Source organism: Heptranchias perlo, chromosome 14 (assembly GCF_035084215.1).
Source record: "Heptranchias perlo isolate sHepPer1 chromosome 14, sHepPer1.hap1, whole genome shotgun sequence".
NCBI lineage: Eukaryota > Metazoa > Chordata > Chondrichthyes > Hexanchiformes > Hexanchidae > Heptranchias > Heptranchias perlo.
The window spans coordinates 19,654,799-19,675,213 of NC_090338.1; the positions used below are offsets into that span (position 1 = coordinate 19,654,799).

Below are 20,415 nucleotides of genomic sequence, written 5' to 3' on the forward strand. Positions count from 1 at the left end.
GTGTTGCACTGTAAATTGTTTATTTGCATAATGTGAAGTATTTATTTTTGCTTCCATTGTCTTAATTAGCACAAAGTTGCAAAACTTTGATGGAATGTAAAACTTCTTGCTGGGTGTGATTTTTTTTTTGAAGAGATCAGTGTTGTAGGGGTGAAAGAACATTCAGTTGTTTTATTTATAGACTTCCCCCAACCAAAACACAGTTTCCTACAGTGACAAGCTCATTGTGCTAAACTGAATCCATCAAATACCCTCTTCTGGTTCAATCCATTTTTGCCCTCTGCTTTTATCTAGCGCATATGGTTTGTCACCAGTTGTGAAGGCAACCTCTTTGTAATTACAGTCACGCTGCTTTGAGATTGATTTCGACAGGGAATGTGATTTTGAGGAGTCCAAGTTCTGTCAGCTCTTCTGCTATGAGGCCCTTAATGGAGTCCTAGTTGAATATGGACAGAATGTTCCCAACCAAGGTAGTCGTAGGTTTTAAACTTGCAATGATGTCTTTTGGCAAATAGAAGTCAATATTTCAAAGCTTTCTAAATGTGTATTTTAAATCCTCCTTATTCATCATGGAAACATAGAAAGTAGGAGCAGGAGTAGGTCATTCAGCCTTTCGAGCCTGCTCCGCCATTCAATATGATCATGGCTGATCCCCTATCTCAATACCATATTCCCGCTCTTTCCCCATACCCCTTGATGCCTTTTGTGTCTAGAAATCTATCTAGCTTCTTCTTAAATATATTCAGTGACTTGGCCTCCACAGCCTTCTGTGGTAGAGAATTCCACAGGTAATCATGTGGTCCTAGTGACTGGTTTAATAACTGAAGTTTACTTTTGCAGCACAAAGCTTATGGCTTTAAAAGCATGAAATAAAACTTGTGACCTTTAAGGATCTGCAGCACTGATTATTATAGTGTAGTTCCTGTTTCTGACCACATTGGGGACGATTTTAACCCTACCCACCTGGCGAAAACCAGGAGTGTGGCCAATTGAAATTGCCCAGGTTACTTACCCGCCAGTAAGCCACCTGGATCCCGCTGTCCATGATTTTAACCTGCTCTCTTGAGAAGCGGCAAGGACACCCATCCAAAGCCAGTGGGGTCCTTTGCATGTTGGGTCCCAGTGACATAATTATCTCAGCCAGGAGCGGGAAGCCCCCGCTGCTTTCCCTCCGAACCAACCTGGGACAGAAGAGGATCACCCCAGAAGAGGACAAAAAAGGTAAGTTTTTTTTTTCCTTTTGTGAGGTCAGGAGGAGCATGAGGAAGAGTGTGTAGTCACTGTTAATTGGAAAGTATCAAACTTCTGCAGCTGGAAATGGCGATGATTTGTGGGATGATGTGTCCATAGAGATGAGGGCAGAGCCAGAAAATAAAATTGAAAGGTGAAAGATGTCCAAGATGTTGTGCACAGCTTCTGGCTGCTTGTTGTTTGATTTATATATTTTATAAATATATAGTTTTAAATTTTAATTTCAGTTAAACAGTGCACTTTCCTTGGGTCTGCTGAATCCAGAGGAAGGGCTAACTCAGGCCCAGAAGGACTTGCAGCGCCAGACTACGTTACTGCTGCTCAGGAGGACCGTTCAGATCCCTGAGAACGAGGCTGAACTTCATGAAATTTTTAGTCTAATTCAGGAACTCAACAGCTCACGGTTGATCTTGTTGACAGTAAACGAGACCATAACACTTGAACAAAATTCGTGGCCTAATTACTTTGAATCTTCAGCCACCATTTGTGGCCTGTGTGACAGCCAGTTGTTCAAGGGTGGACACAAGTAAGGACATGTTTACTACTTCAATGTTGTTATTTATTAATGCTGTGTATTATTAAACAAAGCGCTCAATTGACATGCCTTGGAATTGTAAGACAAAGATTTGTATCTGCTAATTCTCTATCTAGCCATACTGCTGCAGGGAATTGGAAGGTTCTGAGCAGAGACCAGCTGCTTCCCCACAGGGATCAAGGGCTCGATTTTACCAGGCCTGCGGGTTTCCGGCGGGTTGGGTTTCGGGAGCGTGGTCAACTTGCTCAGTGAAATTAGTGGGTTGCCCGCGCGATCGTAGCAGGCAAACCACTAATTGGAGCCACTTACCTGCTCTTCCGGGCTCCGCGCTGCTGGTCTGCGCGTCGGGTGGGCTGCGCATGCGCAGTACGATCTGTCAGCTGGAGGCTCTCTAGTTAAAGGGGCAGTCCTCCACTGACAGATGCTGCAACCAATAGAACAAATTACAGCATGGAGCAGCCCAGGGGGAAGGCTGCTCCCAGTTTAATGATGCCTCACCCCAGGTATCATCAGATGGGGTGAGGAGGAGGGGGAGGACAGAGCTCTTCCACCCAGCGGGCGGGAGGAAGCGGCCTGCCTCTGCCACCAAGAAGGCCTGGCTCGAGGTGACAGAGGAGGTCACCTGCACCACCAACATATCGCCCACCTGCATACAGTGCAGGAGGCGCTCCAATGACCGCAGTAGGTCAGCCACAGTGAGAACACGAAGTCTTTCCCCTACACTCCGTCTGCCACAACACTGCCCCCACCCCACATCTCCTTCGGCACCGCCAACACTACTCTGTCACATCACCCCTCATACCCACTCAAACCCCATCCTCATCTTACCTGCACCTACTCACCTCGCGAGTACTCACCCCGCCACTAACACGCAACCCAATCCTCATCTAATCTCATGGCTCTATCCCATACTCACCCTCTCGTGCATCTCCCTCACGGCCAGCCTCACTCAACCTGCCACCACCTGTGCTGCAGCCACAGGGCATGCATCACATATGTGCAGTAGGCAGCGAAAGGCAAACGTGTCGTGAGCATGAAGGGGATGCACAAGGGTGTTTGAGGGTTTGTCATGGGTGTTACCTATATTGAATTTCAGAACAACTCACATCACACATTATATTGTCACCACCACTGCCATGTCTCCGCGAATCCTGTCTGTTTTGTGCAATAATGCCCGCTCCTGGGTATCACTATGAGGACCCACCACTGATGCCACCCATTGTGTTACTGCAGAGTAGGTGCAGGTGTATTTGCAGGGCTCTTCCGCGCAGACGACTGAGAGACATTGGCGGTGTACCCGGCTGCACCCTGGAAGGATGCGGTGGAGAAGTTGTGGAGGGCAGTGGTGACTTTGGCAGCGACAGGTAAGCAGATGGTGCTGGGGCCAGCCAGGAGCAGCTCGGCATGAAAGAGGCTGCAGATGTCCACGACTACATGTTGAGTGAATCTGCGCCTCCGTGTGCACTGCTGCTCGGAGAGGTCCGGGTAGCTGCGCCTCGGTCTGTGGACCCTGTGGCGAGGGTAGTGCCCTCTGCGACGCGTCTCTCTCTGCGGTAGCCCTCCCTCCTGCTGTACAGGTGGATGTGTCACAGCACTCTGTTGTGGAGCTCCACGTGTCAGAGGTGGACGGCGTGGATGGCGAGGCTGGCGATGTTGTGCGCCCTCCGAGGGGGTCATGACTGCAGCTACGGCGGCCCCCATCCGCAATATGTACATCTGAGGGGGTCTGCAAGGTAGGCACATGTCTCCGGACCCCGGGGTAAGTGTGCAGGTTGGTGACTTTGACCGTCAGGAGGGGGGTGGTGGAGGCCACACTTTGACCCAAGTGACAGAGCGGCCTCCTGCAATGGGTGAGGGTCTCCCCCCCCCCCCCCCCCCCCCCACCTGTCAAATGGACCTTTGCAGCTGCCACAGGCTGACGGCTGCAACACGTCCAGTTCAACTATGACTGTTTCCCCCAGTGTGTGAAACAGTCCCATGTTTCTCCAAAATCACACACAGTCCCTTAATCAGGTCAGTTAATGACCTGAACAAGCAAAATAAATACACTCAAGTGGCATCCCGCTGGCTTTAATTGCCTGCGGGATTCCCACCAGCGGGGGCTACGCACGCACCCCCGCACGTCATCGGGGAACCCGGAAGTGGGCGGGATCGTGGCGCGATCCGGTCACGTGCCTGGATATCGGGATTTTCGGGGCCCCCCCGCTGGAAACGCACAGGAAACCCGCCGGTAAAATCGAGCCCCAAAAGTCACTCTTGTGAAATTGTGTAAAATGCTTTTGATTTTATTTAAGTTTTAAAAATAACCAGCATGCTAGATTGCGATGTATTTGAAGAAAATTACAAATTGAATAGGTTTAGAAGGTTAAAGGGTGATCTAATCGAAGTTTATAAGATATTAAGGGGAACAGATAGTTTCTCTCTATCCACCCTATTTCCGCTGGTTGGGGATTCCAGGAGTAGGGGGCACAGTCCAAAAATTAGAGCCAGACCTTTCAGGAGTGAGATTAGAAAACATTTCTACACACAAAGGGTGGTAGAAGTTTGGAACGCTCTTCCGCAAACGGCAATTGATACTAGCTCAATTGCTAAATTTAAATGTGAGATAGATAGCTTTTTGGCAACCAGAGGTATTAAGGGATATGGGCCAAAGGCAGGTATATGGAGCTAGATCACAGATCAGCCATGATCTTATCAAATGACGGAGCAGGCACGAGGGGCTGAATGGCCTACTCCTGTTCCTATGTTTCTAATACCTTCCGTATGTCATCTGCCTCGCGTATATCTACAATACATTAAAAGCCATGCATACACCATGCACTTCATGTAAGTGTCACACTTATTTCATGTCAAGCTTTAGGCACCATACTTTGATGTCACTTTTTAGTGTTTCTTGTGATTCACCTTAAGCAATATCAAAGAGATATGCTAATATTTACTAAATGAAAATGTAGTTTTAAAATGTACATAGTAAAAACGAGCTGAGAGAAGACGGAGTTCAGGTAACCACATTTGAACATCAAAGGGAGGGATTTTAAATTCGCCCACCACGTAGAAATCGGTCAGAATGGGAGTTAAAATCATGCGGTACTTTTTGCCACTCGGATACCGCTCCACAGCTGTTGTAACACCAGTTGGTTGAAGTGTCCGCTTGACTCGGGCGCACGCCTCATTGATAAGTGCTAGCCGGGGTCCTATCACCCATATAGGACCCCTAAAAAAAAATTAACAACTGAAGTTTCCTTTGCTTATGGGTAGCAGATGGATTTGCATTAATGCCTTTCTGTGACTGACCACTGGATTGGAGAAGGGAGGTATCACACTTAAATTTTTATTTTTCTTCTGCTGGCTAAACACCTCTTCAGATCTGCTCAGTTTCTCCTGCAGGCAGACCTGATAATTTTGAGAGCTCAGCGCATAGTGTGTCTCGGGCACAAATCCATATTTTACCAGTCCACAGCACATTAAGAACATAAGAAATAGGAGCAGGAGTGGGCCATATGGCCCCTCATGCCTGCTCTACCATTCAATAAGATAATGGCTGATCTTCAACCTCAACTCCACTTTCCAGCCCGATCCCCATATCCCTTGATTCCCCTAGAATCCAAAAATCGATCCAAATCAGCCTTGAATATACTCAACGATTCAGCATCCACAGCCCTCTGGGGTAGATAATTCCAAAGGTTCACAACTCTCTGAGTGAAGAAATTCCTCTTCATCTCAGTCTTAAATGGCTGACCCTTTATTCTGAGACTATGCCCTCTAGTTCTAGACTCTCCAGCCAGGGGAAACAACCTCTCAGCATCTACCCTGTCAAGGCCCCTCAGAATTTTGTATGTTTCAATGGGATCACTTCTCATTCTTCTAAGTTCCAGAGAGTATGGGCCCATTCTACTCGATCTCTCCTCATAGGGCAACCCTCTCATCCCAGGAATTCATCTACTGGATGCACCGCCTCTAAGGCAAGTATATCCTTCGTTAGATAAGGAGACCAAAACTGTACGCAGTACTTGAGGTGAGGTCTCACCAATGCCCTGTACAACTGTAGTAAGACTTCCTTACTTTTGTACTCCAACTCCCTTGCAATAAAGGCCAACATTCCATTTGCGTTGCATGCTAACTTTTTGTGTTTCTTGTAAGAGGACACCCAAATCTCTCTGAACACTAACATTTAATAGTTTCTCACCATTTAAAAAATAATTCTGTTATCCTACTCTTCCTACCAAAGTGATTAACCTCACATTTCCCCACATTATACTCCATCTGCCACCTTCTTGCCCACTCATTTAACCTGTCTATATCCCTTTGCAGACTCTTTGTACCCTCCTCATAGCTTACTTTTCCACCTAACTTTGTATCGTTAGCAAACTTGGATACATTACACTTGGTCCCTTCATCTAAGTCATGAATATAGATTGTAAATAGCTGAGGCCCCAGCACTGATCCTTGCGGCACCCCACTGGTTACCATCTGCCAACCTGACAATGACCCGTTTATCCCTACTCTCTGTTTTCTGTCCGTTAACCAATCCTCTATCCATGCTAATATATTACCCCCAGCCCCATGAGCCCTTATCTTGCGTAACAGCCTTTTACGTGACACCTTATCAAATGCCTTTTGAAAATCCAAATATACAACACCTACTGGTTCCTCTTTATCTACCCTGCTAGTTACATCCTCAAAAAACTCTAATAAATTTGTTAAACACAATTTCCCTTTCATAAAACCATGTTGACTGCCGAATCATATTATGTTGTTCTAATAATGGATTCCAGCATTTTCCCAGCGACCGATGTCAGGCTAACTGGCCTCTGTGGTTCCCTGTTTTCTCTCTTCCTCCTTTCTTGAATAGCGGGGTTACATTTGCTACCTTCCAATCCGCTGGGACCATTCTAGAATTTAGGGAATTTTGGAAGATCATAACCAATGCATCCACTATCTCTGCAGCCACCTATTTTAGAACCCTAGGATGCAGGCCATCAGGTCCAGGGGATTTATGGGCTTTTAGTCCCATTTAGTTTCTCCAGTACTTTTTCTCTACTGTTATTAATTACTTTAAGTTCCTGACTCTCATTAGCCCCATGGTTCCCCACTATTTCTGGTATGCTTTTTATGTCTTCTAATGTGAAGACAGATGCAAAATATCTGTTTAACATCTCTGCCATTTCCTTATTCCCCATTATAATTTCTCCTGTCTCAGCCTCTAAGGGACCAACATTTACTTTTGCTGCTCTCTTCCTTTTTACATACTTGTAGAAGCTCTTACAACCTGTTTTTATATTTCTTGCTAGATTACTTTCATATTGTATTTTCTCCCTTTTTATCAATTTTTTGGTCATCCAAAAAAGTGCTACATATTGCACCGCCACATTGCTCAAAGTCTAAAGGGGGGAAAAATATCAAAACCAGCTTGTGTATAGCTTATGACCAACAACATTGGCTCTTTTACAGTTGAGGACAATGGTGATCAAAATACAGCATATAATCCTGTTAGAACAGCATGTACTTGGAACACTTGTGAACCTTTAAGATGTTGGCTAGTGAACCTGCACTGTGCGAGTACGCACAAGTGGACTGTTATTAATCATTAACCAACTGAACTGTATAGTGGGTCTGGGACCAAGAAGTCAAGTCCATCTGTGATTTCACCAAATTCAAGAAAACTAGGCAGTGCCGTAATTATAAACAAAGTGCTTCCCCATTTGTTTGAGGAGAGCTGTATTTTTTTTAATAAAATGAACATTTCACATACAAAATTAGTTCTATTTATTTGTATCTGAGGTGAAGCAGAAGCTTCTGGTCTGGTGGTACTTTCAGGAAAAGGTCAGCCTGACCTGCAAGATAATTTTTTTATTCTGGTCCTCACACTCGCCTGCCATGTGTGTGCAGGGATGTTTTTCGTTGCTTTCTTGGACAATTTTCTTCCCTTCTCTTTGCTGGGGTGCAGTTGTGGTTTCCCTTTGGTACCTCGCCAAGTAGTCATTAATCATGACCAAGTCTGGGCGATGCTATTTGATAGTGAGAGGCATCTCAATCAAAGAGTGACCAACAGTGATTGTTCATAGGCATCAGAAGCATTAATCTTTGGAATACTGAAAAAGCTTAGCTTTCAATGTAGGCACCTTTCTGTTGCTTCGCAATCTATAAGGATTGTTATTAGTAAATTTGTAATGGTGAGCATTTTGTAAATGCACAAAATCAGCCTGTTTTCCCAACATGGGGAGACCAGATGCTTCCGCACGGGGAAGGGATAACTTGCAAAGCAGTCACTATCACAGTCTGTGTCAGAGTGACCTTGGTAGATGCCTGTGATCAAATCAACCATTATACCCTCTTGGCTAGGCACAGGAAGAATAAATAGAGAAAAGGAAGAACTTCTGAATAAATAAAGGTTCTAATTTGGTTATATCTGATTTCGTGGACTAAAACACATCTCAAGTTCTGGGGAAGAAAGTCGGAAATATTTTTATTCAAAGTACCACTCTGATGTTCACTGATAGGGGAGTGTCCCTCTGCATGCCAGAATCATTCCGTTGAAAGTTCAGACCAGCCTGGATGCCGATTTGGATAGGTGGGCCCCATTAACAGTCACTAAAGTATCCTTAGGTAGAGATGCACTTTAACCTACAAGCATTTCAGTGATTGCATAATTAAATGATTTGAGGTCCTCACAATGTCAGAATTGAATTATCTCCAACCAGTGATGCAAATATTCACTGCTTTAGACAACATGGGCAAAGAGCAGGAATAGAAACAAATGGACTTAAATCATGATACTTACAATGGATACATTTTTATATAGGGTATTTAGCTGTGCGAACTCTTCTTTGAAGTAGCATTGTGTGCTCAGAACTGTACTACTTACTGTGTTCTAAAGACTGTATAGCCCATTTATGTATATTTATCTGTTGGTGTAATCTGCTAGAATCGTAAATAACTCAAAAATGGATTCAATTTTTAAATTTATGTTATAAGCTGTGGAAATTACTAGATATTTCTTTTAGTCCATTTAACAGAAAAAAGATACCAGAAATGTATGGCATTCAGAGATTATTCCATATTGTTCTGAGATATTTTAAGTATACACCAGTAGGTGGCAGTATGCTTTTTATTCAGAATAACATGAAACAGTGTGAGGCTATTAAAGTTCATTTCTCCACTTCAGTTTCAGCTATGTGATCTATCTGGATGTCTACCATATTGTATAAATATATGCACTTTTGCTGAACTCGGTCCAGTGAGAGTGTATTACTTTTGCTGAGTGTTTTTGGATGCAGTCCTCAGCACTCTTTTTGGAAATGCAGCTGCTAGTTTGTACTGCATTTTTCATTTCGGACTCTGAAACGATTCAAGAAGAATGCAGGAAGTTGATTTGGAGCTCATCAAGAAAGTAAATGTGTGTGACACATGTACCAAACACTTACAGTAATGCTTCCCCGCCACTTCTCGTAAAATGTGCATTGATTTCTCTGTTTCAACCCATTGCTTTTTATTTAAAAAATAGGTTCTTCAGGTTTCCTTGGTTTACACACTGAGTGAGCAAGTGGCTGGAGGAGATGGGGAAGAATGTCCCTGGGTGGCTTGCTATTCGAAAATTTTCCCTTGATGATGGCGGTGGGGAACGAGGAGAAGGGTCCTGTCCTCTTTACAGTCAGTGCCCCAATAGTGTGTATGTGGGGAGGGGGAATGGCTATGGATGTGGAGCCCATGTACATTACTGAGCAGCTGAGATCCAAGCTGGAGAAGCAAGGATTACAAGTTAGATCACAATTTTCAACATAATTGGCACAAATTTTCGGGGTGGCAAATTGTCAATCTTAAAATTTAAGCTAGCTCTGTGGCAACTAAGCTTAAATCATAAATTTTGCCGGTGCAGTGCATTAGAGTGTCGGTTGTGCTTTGTTAGTGCCAAGGCAGCTTTGTGTCGGTGATTCTTCACCACAACCTCAGCCATGTTGCGGAAGCGATGAGCAGTGGCCAGATCCTCCCAATAGGGAGAGGGATAAAGTCAACGGGATAGTTGCCCAGATTTAGCAATTAGTTATGGAATGTGATACTGTGCCACTCAAATTAAATTTTTGGTTGATAGAGTTTATATAGGGGCACGTACCATGGAGCCTTGCTGTGTCTAAGCCAGTAGTATGTGGTCTAAGGGGTCGGGAACACCGGGAAAAGAAACTGGAAATTCCCAACACTCCACGCCCCCAAAAAAATATACAATCCTGATCGTTTCTGTGCTGTAAGTCTGAACTTTATTGCTTAATCTTGTAAATGCTGACAGAATGGAGTACCAAATTGCTGATGAAGCTTGATTTTTTTTTTCTAGTTCAGTAGCTGGTCCTGAGGAATGCTGGCTGTTGACAGAAAGTCAATTCCAGGTGGTTATAGTTCAGACGAAAATCTGCTTGAACCCCCACTGTCTTGCACTTCATAATTTCACTGACATCAGCTCAGGTAAGAGATGTACCTTTTGCTGTGCCAATTTACCTCCTCCCACATCATTGTCCCAGGCTCCAAACAATCCTGTGTGAGCCAGCAATCTGTAGTTTCTCCAGTCAAGTATTTACTGCTTTACATTGGGGAGCCCGTGGGTGAGCAATTCCTGAACACCTCCAGTCCATATGCAAGTGTGACCCTTGACCTCCCTTGCTTTGGGATTTGAACTCAATCTCTGAGTTGCTAGTGCAGTTCAATAACTGCACACTACCATATCCATTTGCAGGTCATTCAGCCTATTAAGTCCCTCTCTGAGTAGAGTGTGTGTTTTTTCTCTCCATTTCTTTCCAAATTTCCAAAAATGCTTGCTTATTTTATAGGTTTCAGTTCTAGTGAAGGGTATACACCTAATATGTCAACTTCTCCTTTTTCTTCACAGATGCTGACTGACATGCTGTATATTTCTGGCAATTTCTGTTTTTAATTTCACATTTTCTGTGCCGGCTGTTTTTACATTTTATTTGTACCTTTTGTTACTGCGCTACACTATCTTATTAACAGTTTGTTGCGGTTCTGGAATGGGCTGAGATAACAAGCTCTACTTGTCAGATTTTAAATGTAATTTTTATATTGTAGAACACTAACAAATAATTGTAATTTTAATTATGATCACTACACTCGACCAATTATAGCATCACTCATGACTCAACTCTGCTTACAAATAGCAAGTTCTTGAGTTGAGCAAACTATCGACATAGGCTGTGCACCCTTGTTGCATAGCACTCCATGGATCCTGCTTTATTTTGTATGCTGTTATTAAATTTGGAGTTGAGGTGATTTTTTCCGCTCTGTTTTTGCTTTAAAGTGTTTCAATTGACTGTACCTTAATCATGCAGAATTTATGGTTGGAGTTAATCCTGACGTGGATCTTGAATCCAGCACACACAATAATTACCAGTGGTAATGACTAGCAGTTTTTATTTTGTATTTACTTCTGCAATATATGATATGGTAGCCATGAAATAAAAGGATCCCTTTCTGTATGTTTTTGGTGTACAGGAGAGGTTTATTACTTTGTACCCTTCGGGATTCATGCACTTAGAGTTTAGTTTGATTATGGGCACCATATTTAGGAACTTGTTATAAGCCCACTAATGCTTGCAAAATTTCACACTGGAATCATTCGTTGTTCTGTCTCATAGCTGGTTGTGTGAAGTTAAGAGAATTGCAACAGAAAAAATTAACAGATAAAAAGCAATCTCTCCATTAACTCCTGAGAGTTAGTAACTTAAAAAATTAATTCATGTTAGGATCATGTTAGGATTTTATTTTATTGCTTAAAATTGATCTTGGGTTTGTTCCTAATATCTATGAGTTAGTGTTCTGTAATCCTATTCTTGTTCCAATGGTGCTTGGCTACAAATGTTTAACTTTAATTCAAATATAAGTAAAGCAGCTGAAGGAATAATTGGCATGCATTCCAATATAGTAAATAACTGCATGATTTACCTCCCTGCTCAGAGTCACAATCTCCTCTTTGCACACTGTTTTGCTTTACATTCTACATTTTTTTCCCTATTTTTCCAGTATATACACAGTTTTCATGCATATGTATACTAGAAAAATACTTGTTTGAGGCACAGCTCTAAAGAAACAACATGCACTTATATAACATCTCTCACGAGCTCAGGACATCCTAACGCACTTTACAGGCGATGGATTACTTTTGAAATATAGTCACTGAGGTTTTCCAGGGCCTTGGTTTAACTTCTCATCTGACAGTGCAGAACTCCCTCAGTATTGCACTAAAGAATCAGCCCAAATTATGTGCTTAATTCCTGGAGCAGGGCTTGAACTCACAACTTGCTGACTCTGAGGTGAGAGTGCTACTACTGAACCAAGCTGACACTATACCTCATTTTACTTATAGTTTGTCTTTCTTTTTCAGTTCCATTTCTTGCCTCAATATCATCTTATTTTTTTTTGTCTGCTGCTTTTTCATTGCTTTCATTTTCTCTCCACACCCTTATCTCCTCATGGATTAGATTACACAGAACACAGAAATAGGTCATTTAGCCCAACCAGTCCGTATTGGTGTTTATCCTCCACACATTACACTTAATCCATATCCCTTATCTTTCCTTCATTTAACCTATCGTTAAATGTTGACATGATCTCTGCTTCAATCACTAACTCTCCAAGTCTCTCTTTGCTTTTATCTGAGTTTTTCTGAGATTGCTCTAGTTGCCTCTTACTGACACTCTTGCTCAAAGTGCATAAGGCTGCTCTGATCTATTTGTTTCACATTCTGCAGCCAATTGCTCAATCCTGCCACTAAGTTGGTTTGCGCAGTATGTAAGCTAACTAGTCAGCTTCCAGTTGCACTGTATACAAGGAATCAAGAGCAAGCATAGTCTTAGGGTGAAGCAGGGTTAGAGGGCAGGAGAATAAATAAACCAAGGTGAGAAGGCATAATTCTCTCTCCACTTTAAAGGCAAACATTTTGTGCTTATTTTTATATTTCCGTTATAAATGTCTCTGTCCATATTTATAATGAAACTGCCTATTTAAACTTGTCACGCTTTAATTACTTGCTCCTGCCATTTGTAATGCTGCAGCACCTCCATGGAGGGTATAATTGCAACGTAACAATTGCATAGGTATTTTAAATTTAATAGGTATGTTATAACTTCAGTTGTTAGAAACACCATTTTCTGTTCTTTTCCTCGTGCTGGGGAAGGGTTGGAATACTGTCATTATGATTTTAAAAAAACAGATTTCAGGGATTCCTTCTTGAATTCATCTTTTGTACCTGTACTTTCACATACAGATGAAAGCTCTGGTATAGTCAGTCTGCTTCTGATAAAATGCTTCGGTACAAGCAGAATAAAATGTGTGAAATGCTTACTTTGGCAAGGAATGAAGGATTTGTGTAAGCTCATTTTTGGCAACATAAGACTTAAATGAAGAAAATGGCTGCCAAGGGACCGTGTCGTAACTCCATAATTTCTTTATGGAACAGTAACTTTCTATGTTTTCAGCAGTGTAAACTCCTGATAATTTAATGGATTAAATATCTTACCTCTGCACGCACTTCCTGCCCACTTTTTCCATCATGAACTCTTGTCAACATTTATAATGGAAACTGCCTGTGTAAAGTGGTCACCCAGTAATTATGCCCTGCTGCAGCGCCACCATTGGCAGGAGGGTTAAATTACAGCATGACAAATTTACATACAGTTTCCATTTTAAATAATATGGGAATTTTTACTGGAAACTTAAAAATAAGCACAGAATATATGGCTTTAAAATAGGGACTGAATTATGCCTGTGCCCCTGGTCCCTTTATCCTCCACCCTGTGACCCTACTACACTTGAAAATTACACTTGATCTTGACTCCACATGTGCAACTCCACAGGAGATCGACCAGTGCTATATTACAATCACTCAAAATTGTAGTGACGAGGGAAAAAGCCTAACAAAGTTAAATTTGTTAAATTTCCACTTTCCAATCTGCCAAGTCTCCCAGATTAACACTGTTTTCCTGACGGAAGGACCTGTCTCGAGGACTCTGACAATCCCACCATTGAGGCCACATGCAGCCGCCTTCCCTATTGGTGGAAGAGGGCCTGAAACACACTGAGCACCTCCACTTATTGCACAGTTGGATTTGTTAAGTCCATCTTGTGAAGAATAGCATAGATAGATCAGTGTAATCATCACCCAATCCATATTTACTTCTGATGCACTCCGAGACCAGTCAGTTGCTTATCATTCTCAAAACTCAGCATTTTTCAAAGATAAATATTTGTGATGTTTTGTGACAAATTTTAGAGAATTCAAGAATTTTAGTAATTAACATTTGCCATTCCAGGTTTATTTAATATTGGAAACAAGCTTTTGGTCAGCTTGGACTTGCTGTTCAAAATAAGAAACCATATCAAGCTTGGAGAAGATCCTAGGGATGTGACCACTCCCATTTTGGACTCTGTTCAAAAATTCACAGGTAGGTTCAATATTTTTTGTGTGAATTGCTTCAAGTAGTCTGGGTTCCATTGTTGAAAGGTAAATAGAAGACCGTGGATAACCAAGTTCATGACCTGATTGTAATTTGATGTTCCAGCATTGCAATCTTGTGGTACTCTTTTCTTGCTACGGGTGACCTTTTGTGAGCAATGGAATTATAGTAGCACTCCTTTTATTTTGTATAGTTACTTACTGTGGAATTTCATTTTATTCTCAGGTCCTTTGGGATTTTTCTTTGTAGCTCCTGGACGCTTGTTGTGAAATCTTTTTGGGCACTTAAGCTTGAAAGCTTGTTGGTGGTTTTGAAACTTTTTTTTTATTCATTCATGGGATATGAGTGTTGCTGGCAAGGCCAGCATTTATTGCCCATCCCTTATTGCCCTTGAGAAGGTGGTGGTGAACAGCTGCCTTGAACCGCTGCAGTCCATGTGGTGAAGGTACTCCCACAGTGCTGCTTTCTGCAGCGGGATTATACAACTGAGTGGCTTGCTAGGCCATTTCAGAGGGCAGTTAAGCATCAACCACATTGCTGTGCGTCTGGAGTCACATATAGGCCAGACCAGATAAGGATGGCAGATTTCCTTCCCTAAAGGGCATTAGTGAACCAGATGGGTTTTTACGACAATCTGATAGTTTCATGGTCATCATCACTGATACTAATTTTTTATTCCAGATTTTATTTAATTAACTGAATTTAAATTCCCCAGTTGCCATGGTGGGATTTGAACTCCTGTCTCCAGATTATTAGTCCAGGCCATTAGTTCTGTGTACTTAAGAAAAGTATTCAGTTGGTAAACTGATGTAGAAGCACAAATAGTTTGGGTACTGAAGTGTTAGAGTAATGCTGACGAGCAATGAAAATAAAGTTTATTTTTTGTTACAAACAAATGATGGTTCTTTGGCAGCTTCTCTATACAGAACTTAATCGTAACACTGTGAGGTTATATAAAGCTGAAGATTAATAGACTTGGGTTGGAAGACGGGAGTTACAACTGCCACAAGTATAGTTGCACTTTGGACCTAGCCTGAATAAATATTTCTCATGTGACAAAAAGACAAGGAGAAATCTGTAGAAGCACTCCAACAGCTGAGCTATTTTTCCCTAGCCTGAATAACTATTTGATTTTATCGCTGATCAAATCTTTGGCATTGTCTGCTGCAAATATTACAAACTGTGCTTTTATTGCATTGATTTTTTTCTTTTTCGCCCTCTTCCTTTCCCCCTCTCTGCTGAAAAATTAATCCACTTCAAAATGGGTGAAGGGATACAATGATAGACTGTCCTTAATTTAGCACTAAATTGGAAATCTCTTACAGATAGATCACAAGGATGGCTGATGTCAAAATGGAAATACCAAGCTGCGTTTAGGTGGCATTAGTCTGAGATTGAGGCAAATTGTTAGGCAGAATTGAGGGAGTTTTGTTCTGGATCTAGCTCTTGTGAGTTAGGCATATTGACACTGACATTAAGTATAATAAAGCGTTCTATCCTTCAGTGATGACATCCCTCAAGCACCGTACAGCATTTTTTTTAAAACCATGAAAATTCACTGTTTCAAGCCATTTCTTTTTAAAACCATATATACTTAAAAGAGGGGTGCTGAATTTTTAATCCCATATTTAAAAATCTAATACATTTGACCAAGACAGATATCAGTTGATCCATAAATTTAAACAGAATTATGTTCATTTTAAAATCTGATGTCTGCAAAATGAAAACTATTTCAAAAAGTCTTCTAGTGGAGGAGAATCATTTGATTCCTGGCTTTTAACGGAACCTTGTGGGAATTTGAGGATAAAAGTTTCAAGCTTGTATGTTTTTGGCCAACCAGATGCTGCAATCTGGACTTCTGATTTTACTATTTCCCACAAGACCAATTTGTGAACAATGTTTCCAGATAACAGCTGAACATAAAACTTGTCAAGCTACATTTAACACATAACTTGCATGTAGTTAAAGTTGAAGTCAATTCAACAGAATTGTCACATAATCCTTACTAATTTATGTGGCAATTTGGGAGCTAACCCATTTCAAGCCTATGTAGCTGTAAAGAAACATGTGGCAGTTCTGGTTGATTGTAATCTTATTACTTGAGCATTTTGGTGGATTTTAACATTGTATGTCAGTACTGCGCTGTGCATCAGACCACCAGTTCCAGGATTTATTTTTGCACGTGCAATTTATATGGGGTATGTAAGATTAATTTTCATGTTCAGTGCCCCTTTATTGTAGAAATGATGTGTGCATTTCTGTAGTTTTTTTTAAAAGTAATTCTGATATCCTCAATTATGTTTTGATTTAATCTCTCAATCATATTTGGGTTAACTCTAGGATAAAATTACAGAACAGGAATTCAGAGTGTTTAAGTGCTATGTGCATAACCTAACAGCAGCAAGACATGAGCTTACATGCCTAGTGTGAAGACTCTGGTATTTCCCCCCAACCTTAATTTAACACGTGGTGTTGATAGCTTTGCTGCTTTAACCAAGACACAGCTGATTAAACTTGAGGTAAATGTAGCTTCTTACACTGAAAGGGAAACTTGCAAAAATTTGCTTAGTTATAGAGGCTCATTTAGTAGTTTAAGACTTCAATTTTAAAAAAGGAAGAGAATTCCAATTAGCATTTGTAAAGAATTAAGCAGTTGATAGTCTTCATTTAGTCAAATCCCAAATCAGAGTGGTTTTAAATATTTTTTATTTTAAAAAATAAAAACTTCTCAAGCTTTACTATGAGATCCCTTCCTATAAGTTATAGACAATACTTAGAGGAGATGGAAGAATCTAGGAGAGAATCATTGTTTTGCTGCTTTCTAGTCATCACTCTGTTCTGTTGAGGAGCTTCCCGATCACTGAGGATATTTTAGCCATGGCTCTTATGTTAATGAAGGAAACTTGGGCCACTCCTGCCCCAGGCTTCTCTCCCTCAACACACTTACCTGACTTTCAGGAAACAGTCCACATATCCCTGATGGCGGCCTCCTGCCACGCGTGCCCCATTTCCGCCCACTGGCCTCCAGATCATTCCTGCCCAGTTTGGGTGGAAGTCGAGCCTGGAGTATGGTAATGAGGCTTGGGGGTTAGAATGGCCTGGGCCTCACATCGGCGAGTTGGGAGCGAGCAGCAGGTTTGGCCTGCCGGCCCCATGCTGACCTCTCAATTCAACTTAAAATCGGAGCTATAGCCTCACGTAGACTGATTTATTTTCCAGAGAAAACCTTGTCTGAAGAGCAGCTGAATCACCTTCAAGAGCTTCTATGGAATGGGTATTGGGCATTTGAGTCCCTCACCATCCGTGATTACAATGACATGATTTGTGGGATCTGTGGAGTAGCACCCAAGCTAGAGGTAGCACAGAGAAGCCCTGAGAATGTTCTTGCACTGAAAAATGTTGAGGTATGTTTGAACATTAGTGACTTGATCATTGAGATTTTACGAGTTTTCTGCTTAATTGGATGGGACCAACTTGTTTTTGTATTCCATTTATGATGGTTAACTGCCTCTGCTTGGTCTTGCATGTCATCTGAAGCCCATATTCAGATTATTGCTTTGCAATCACTCCCGGATATCCATTATTATATATAAACCACTCATTTGCATGAAATTTTGCTGAGGGATTGATTAACTGAATGATTTGCTTTTGATTTGACGTCCCTCACTAAAACACTTATTTTGTCAAAGCAGTATGAACCTGCCATGTCAGAAATGCAGTAACCTCCTGAATTTTAAATTCCAGTCTTTCAATATGTTTTGTTTCTCTTTTATTGTCATAACCCAAATCCACAAGTTCTAGTGGTTAGAGGAAGGCATATCAGCTGTGGTGACTAAATCAATGCAGGAGGGAGAGACTATTGATTTCAGCAGAGGCCATTTAATTGTAACATAAGCATTGATCCTGACATTGCCATTTTCATTGACCATTTTTAGCCTTAATTGTTTCTTTCCATTCCATATGCATTGTACAATTCCCAGGCTAACAGTGCAGGCAGGTATAACCTACTATCTTAACATGGATCACATCACAGCTGAGACAAATCATGTCTTTATCCAATGTCCACAGATAGACACTTTCCAGCAGAGGTTACTGGGTGGTGATCTGCTATTTTTTTTTCTCTTCATAGCTCAGGGACTGGAACCAATTGTCTTGCTCCAGCCTGACATCAACCAAGACAACACAGATAGGGGATTGAACCTAAGATTTGTCCTGATTTGTACACCTCAGCACCAGCAGAAGTACATTTATGCACTGAGCTATGGAGGAACCCCTCCCCTGACTCTCAACTTTTATGTACATTTTTTCTTCGATCCCTCTTCACTTTTCCCTGATGGCTCAGATTAAATCACCATGTTGGGAATGCATAGCACAGTAGGTAGCATTAACCAGGTACTCTGCGTTAGGGTTAGGGTTATTGCCTTTTCATGTGTATCTCTTTTTTTTCTGACCAGTTTACATGGCCCGATTTCCTTACCTCAGATGAAGTAAACGTGGAGGATTTTTGGTCTACAATGGAGAATGAAGCCATAGAGCAAGCAGTATTTCCATCCAGTATCCCGATCACAAAATTTGATGCCTCCATAATTGCTCCATTCATTCCGCCACTCCTGAGGGGGCCTGTGGTGGTTAATAGTGAGAAAGATAAAAACCCTCAGCCACAGCCAGTTGCTGGTAAGACACTATTTCTGTATGGGTTTGAGCCTGCTGTTTCTACACAAGTTCCTGATCTTGGCTAAGGGCAACAAGGAGGCACTGACCAGGATTCCCTCACAGGGAGGAGCAAAAATCAGAGGGAGAGTCATAATATTATTTCTTACTAGCCATCAATATTTGATTTTAGTTAATAGTTAGTATCTAGTTTCTAATTCCCAGTTACTAACTGAATTATTGGATAATCTGGTTTTGATTATGATGTAATCATTAATCTGTCATTCTGAACATCATGCATCAGCTATGTGAATGCACAGGTCCTCAAGGTCCATCATGATCTGCCCCACTGGCCAAAAAGATCATCACTTCTACAATATCCATGGCACTAATGTGGTTTAAACAAAATATTCAAGCAAAGATTTTAATTATCCTTTTTTAAAAAATGACTAACGGTAGAAAGAATTCTTTAAGTATAGATATTTCACTTCATCAAGATCACATGGAGACTTATTTGGTGTGCTTGAGCCCGGAATGGATTACATGCCATTACTACTTTCAACAGGAAATCCAAGAGAACTGGTGAGACTGTTGCACGATGAGGTTTTCAAACTAGAGGAGCTCAACTCTTATACTGAAGCTGAACTAACAAACTTGCTAGTGTCATGTGACATTCCAATTCATCCTGGTGACTCCAAGGTAGGTCATCTGTGTACAAAAGAAAAAACATGAAACTAGAAATTCAGCCTATCCAGCTCACCTCACTACCCCTCCTCCCCATCCCTATTCTGCACTCCAGCCATTTAAGAATGTTTTTTTAACCTCAAACTAATACTTTGCTGCTCCATACAGAATGGGGAATTTGTGCAATTTCATTTTGAATACTCCAAACTGATGCATTATTTATTGCACTGAAGTTGAACCTTGGGGTAGAATCAATCCCTGTGAGAGGGAACATTCACATTACAGTGACAAGGATATTGAAGCAAATCATCTTCATTGGCTTTGTGCTGTATTGGAAGAATAATTATTGAGAACATGGCATATTTCATCTTTGCACTGGTCCTCTCTGACTGCAATCCTTTAAAATTTGAGGTTGGAGCAGCATATCTTGCCATATTTAGTAATTTTGGTAGGCTGTGGGAGGAACATTTCTGTTTTGGAATAATCAGTGCTGCAAGTCTAGATGCAGTCACAGTTTGGAGATTTATTTAAAATATTTATTTAAAAATGGTTTAAAAAACCCAAGTTTTTTTTGTTTTTTTTTCAGTTCTTACTTTTAGCATCAAAACTTGGGTGAAAATCAAAGGAGGGAATTACAGCCTGAAAAATCAGGGTAAATTTAGAGAAAATCAGATTTTATTTTAAACATAACTAAACCTCAAGAAATCGTGCAAGAAACTAACTAGGCGCAATCCACAATTATTTACACGCCTCACAGACACCACTTTTGCAGGCCTAAATGGTGTTCCAAAAGTAATGTAAATTTCCATAATCACAGAATATTATCAAGCTATTTTAACA

At 41.3% G+C, this 20,415-nt stretch overlaps 1 protein-coding gene across 1 annotated transcript in view; it reads left to right on the forward strand.

Moving 5' to 3' along the window:
• Positions 1-20,415, forward strand: part of hmgxb3 (HMG box domain containing 3) — a 69,497-nt gene that overhangs the window by 33,205 nt on the left and 15,877 nt on the right. The window contains exons 14-19 of the mRNA XM_067996098.1: positions 1,479-1,777; positions 10,113-10,240; positions 14,098-14,229; positions 17,461-17,645; positions 18,696-18,915; positions 19,457-19,590. Coding sequence (XP_067852199.1) covers positions 1,479-1,777; positions 10,113-10,240; positions 14,098-14,229; positions 17,461-17,645; positions 18,696-18,915; positions 19,457-19,590 — 1,098 coding nt within the window. The remainder of the gene's footprint in view (positions 1-1,478; positions 1,778-10,112; positions 10,241-14,097; positions 14,230-17,460; positions 17,646-18,695; positions 18,916-19,456; positions 19,591-20,415) is intronic.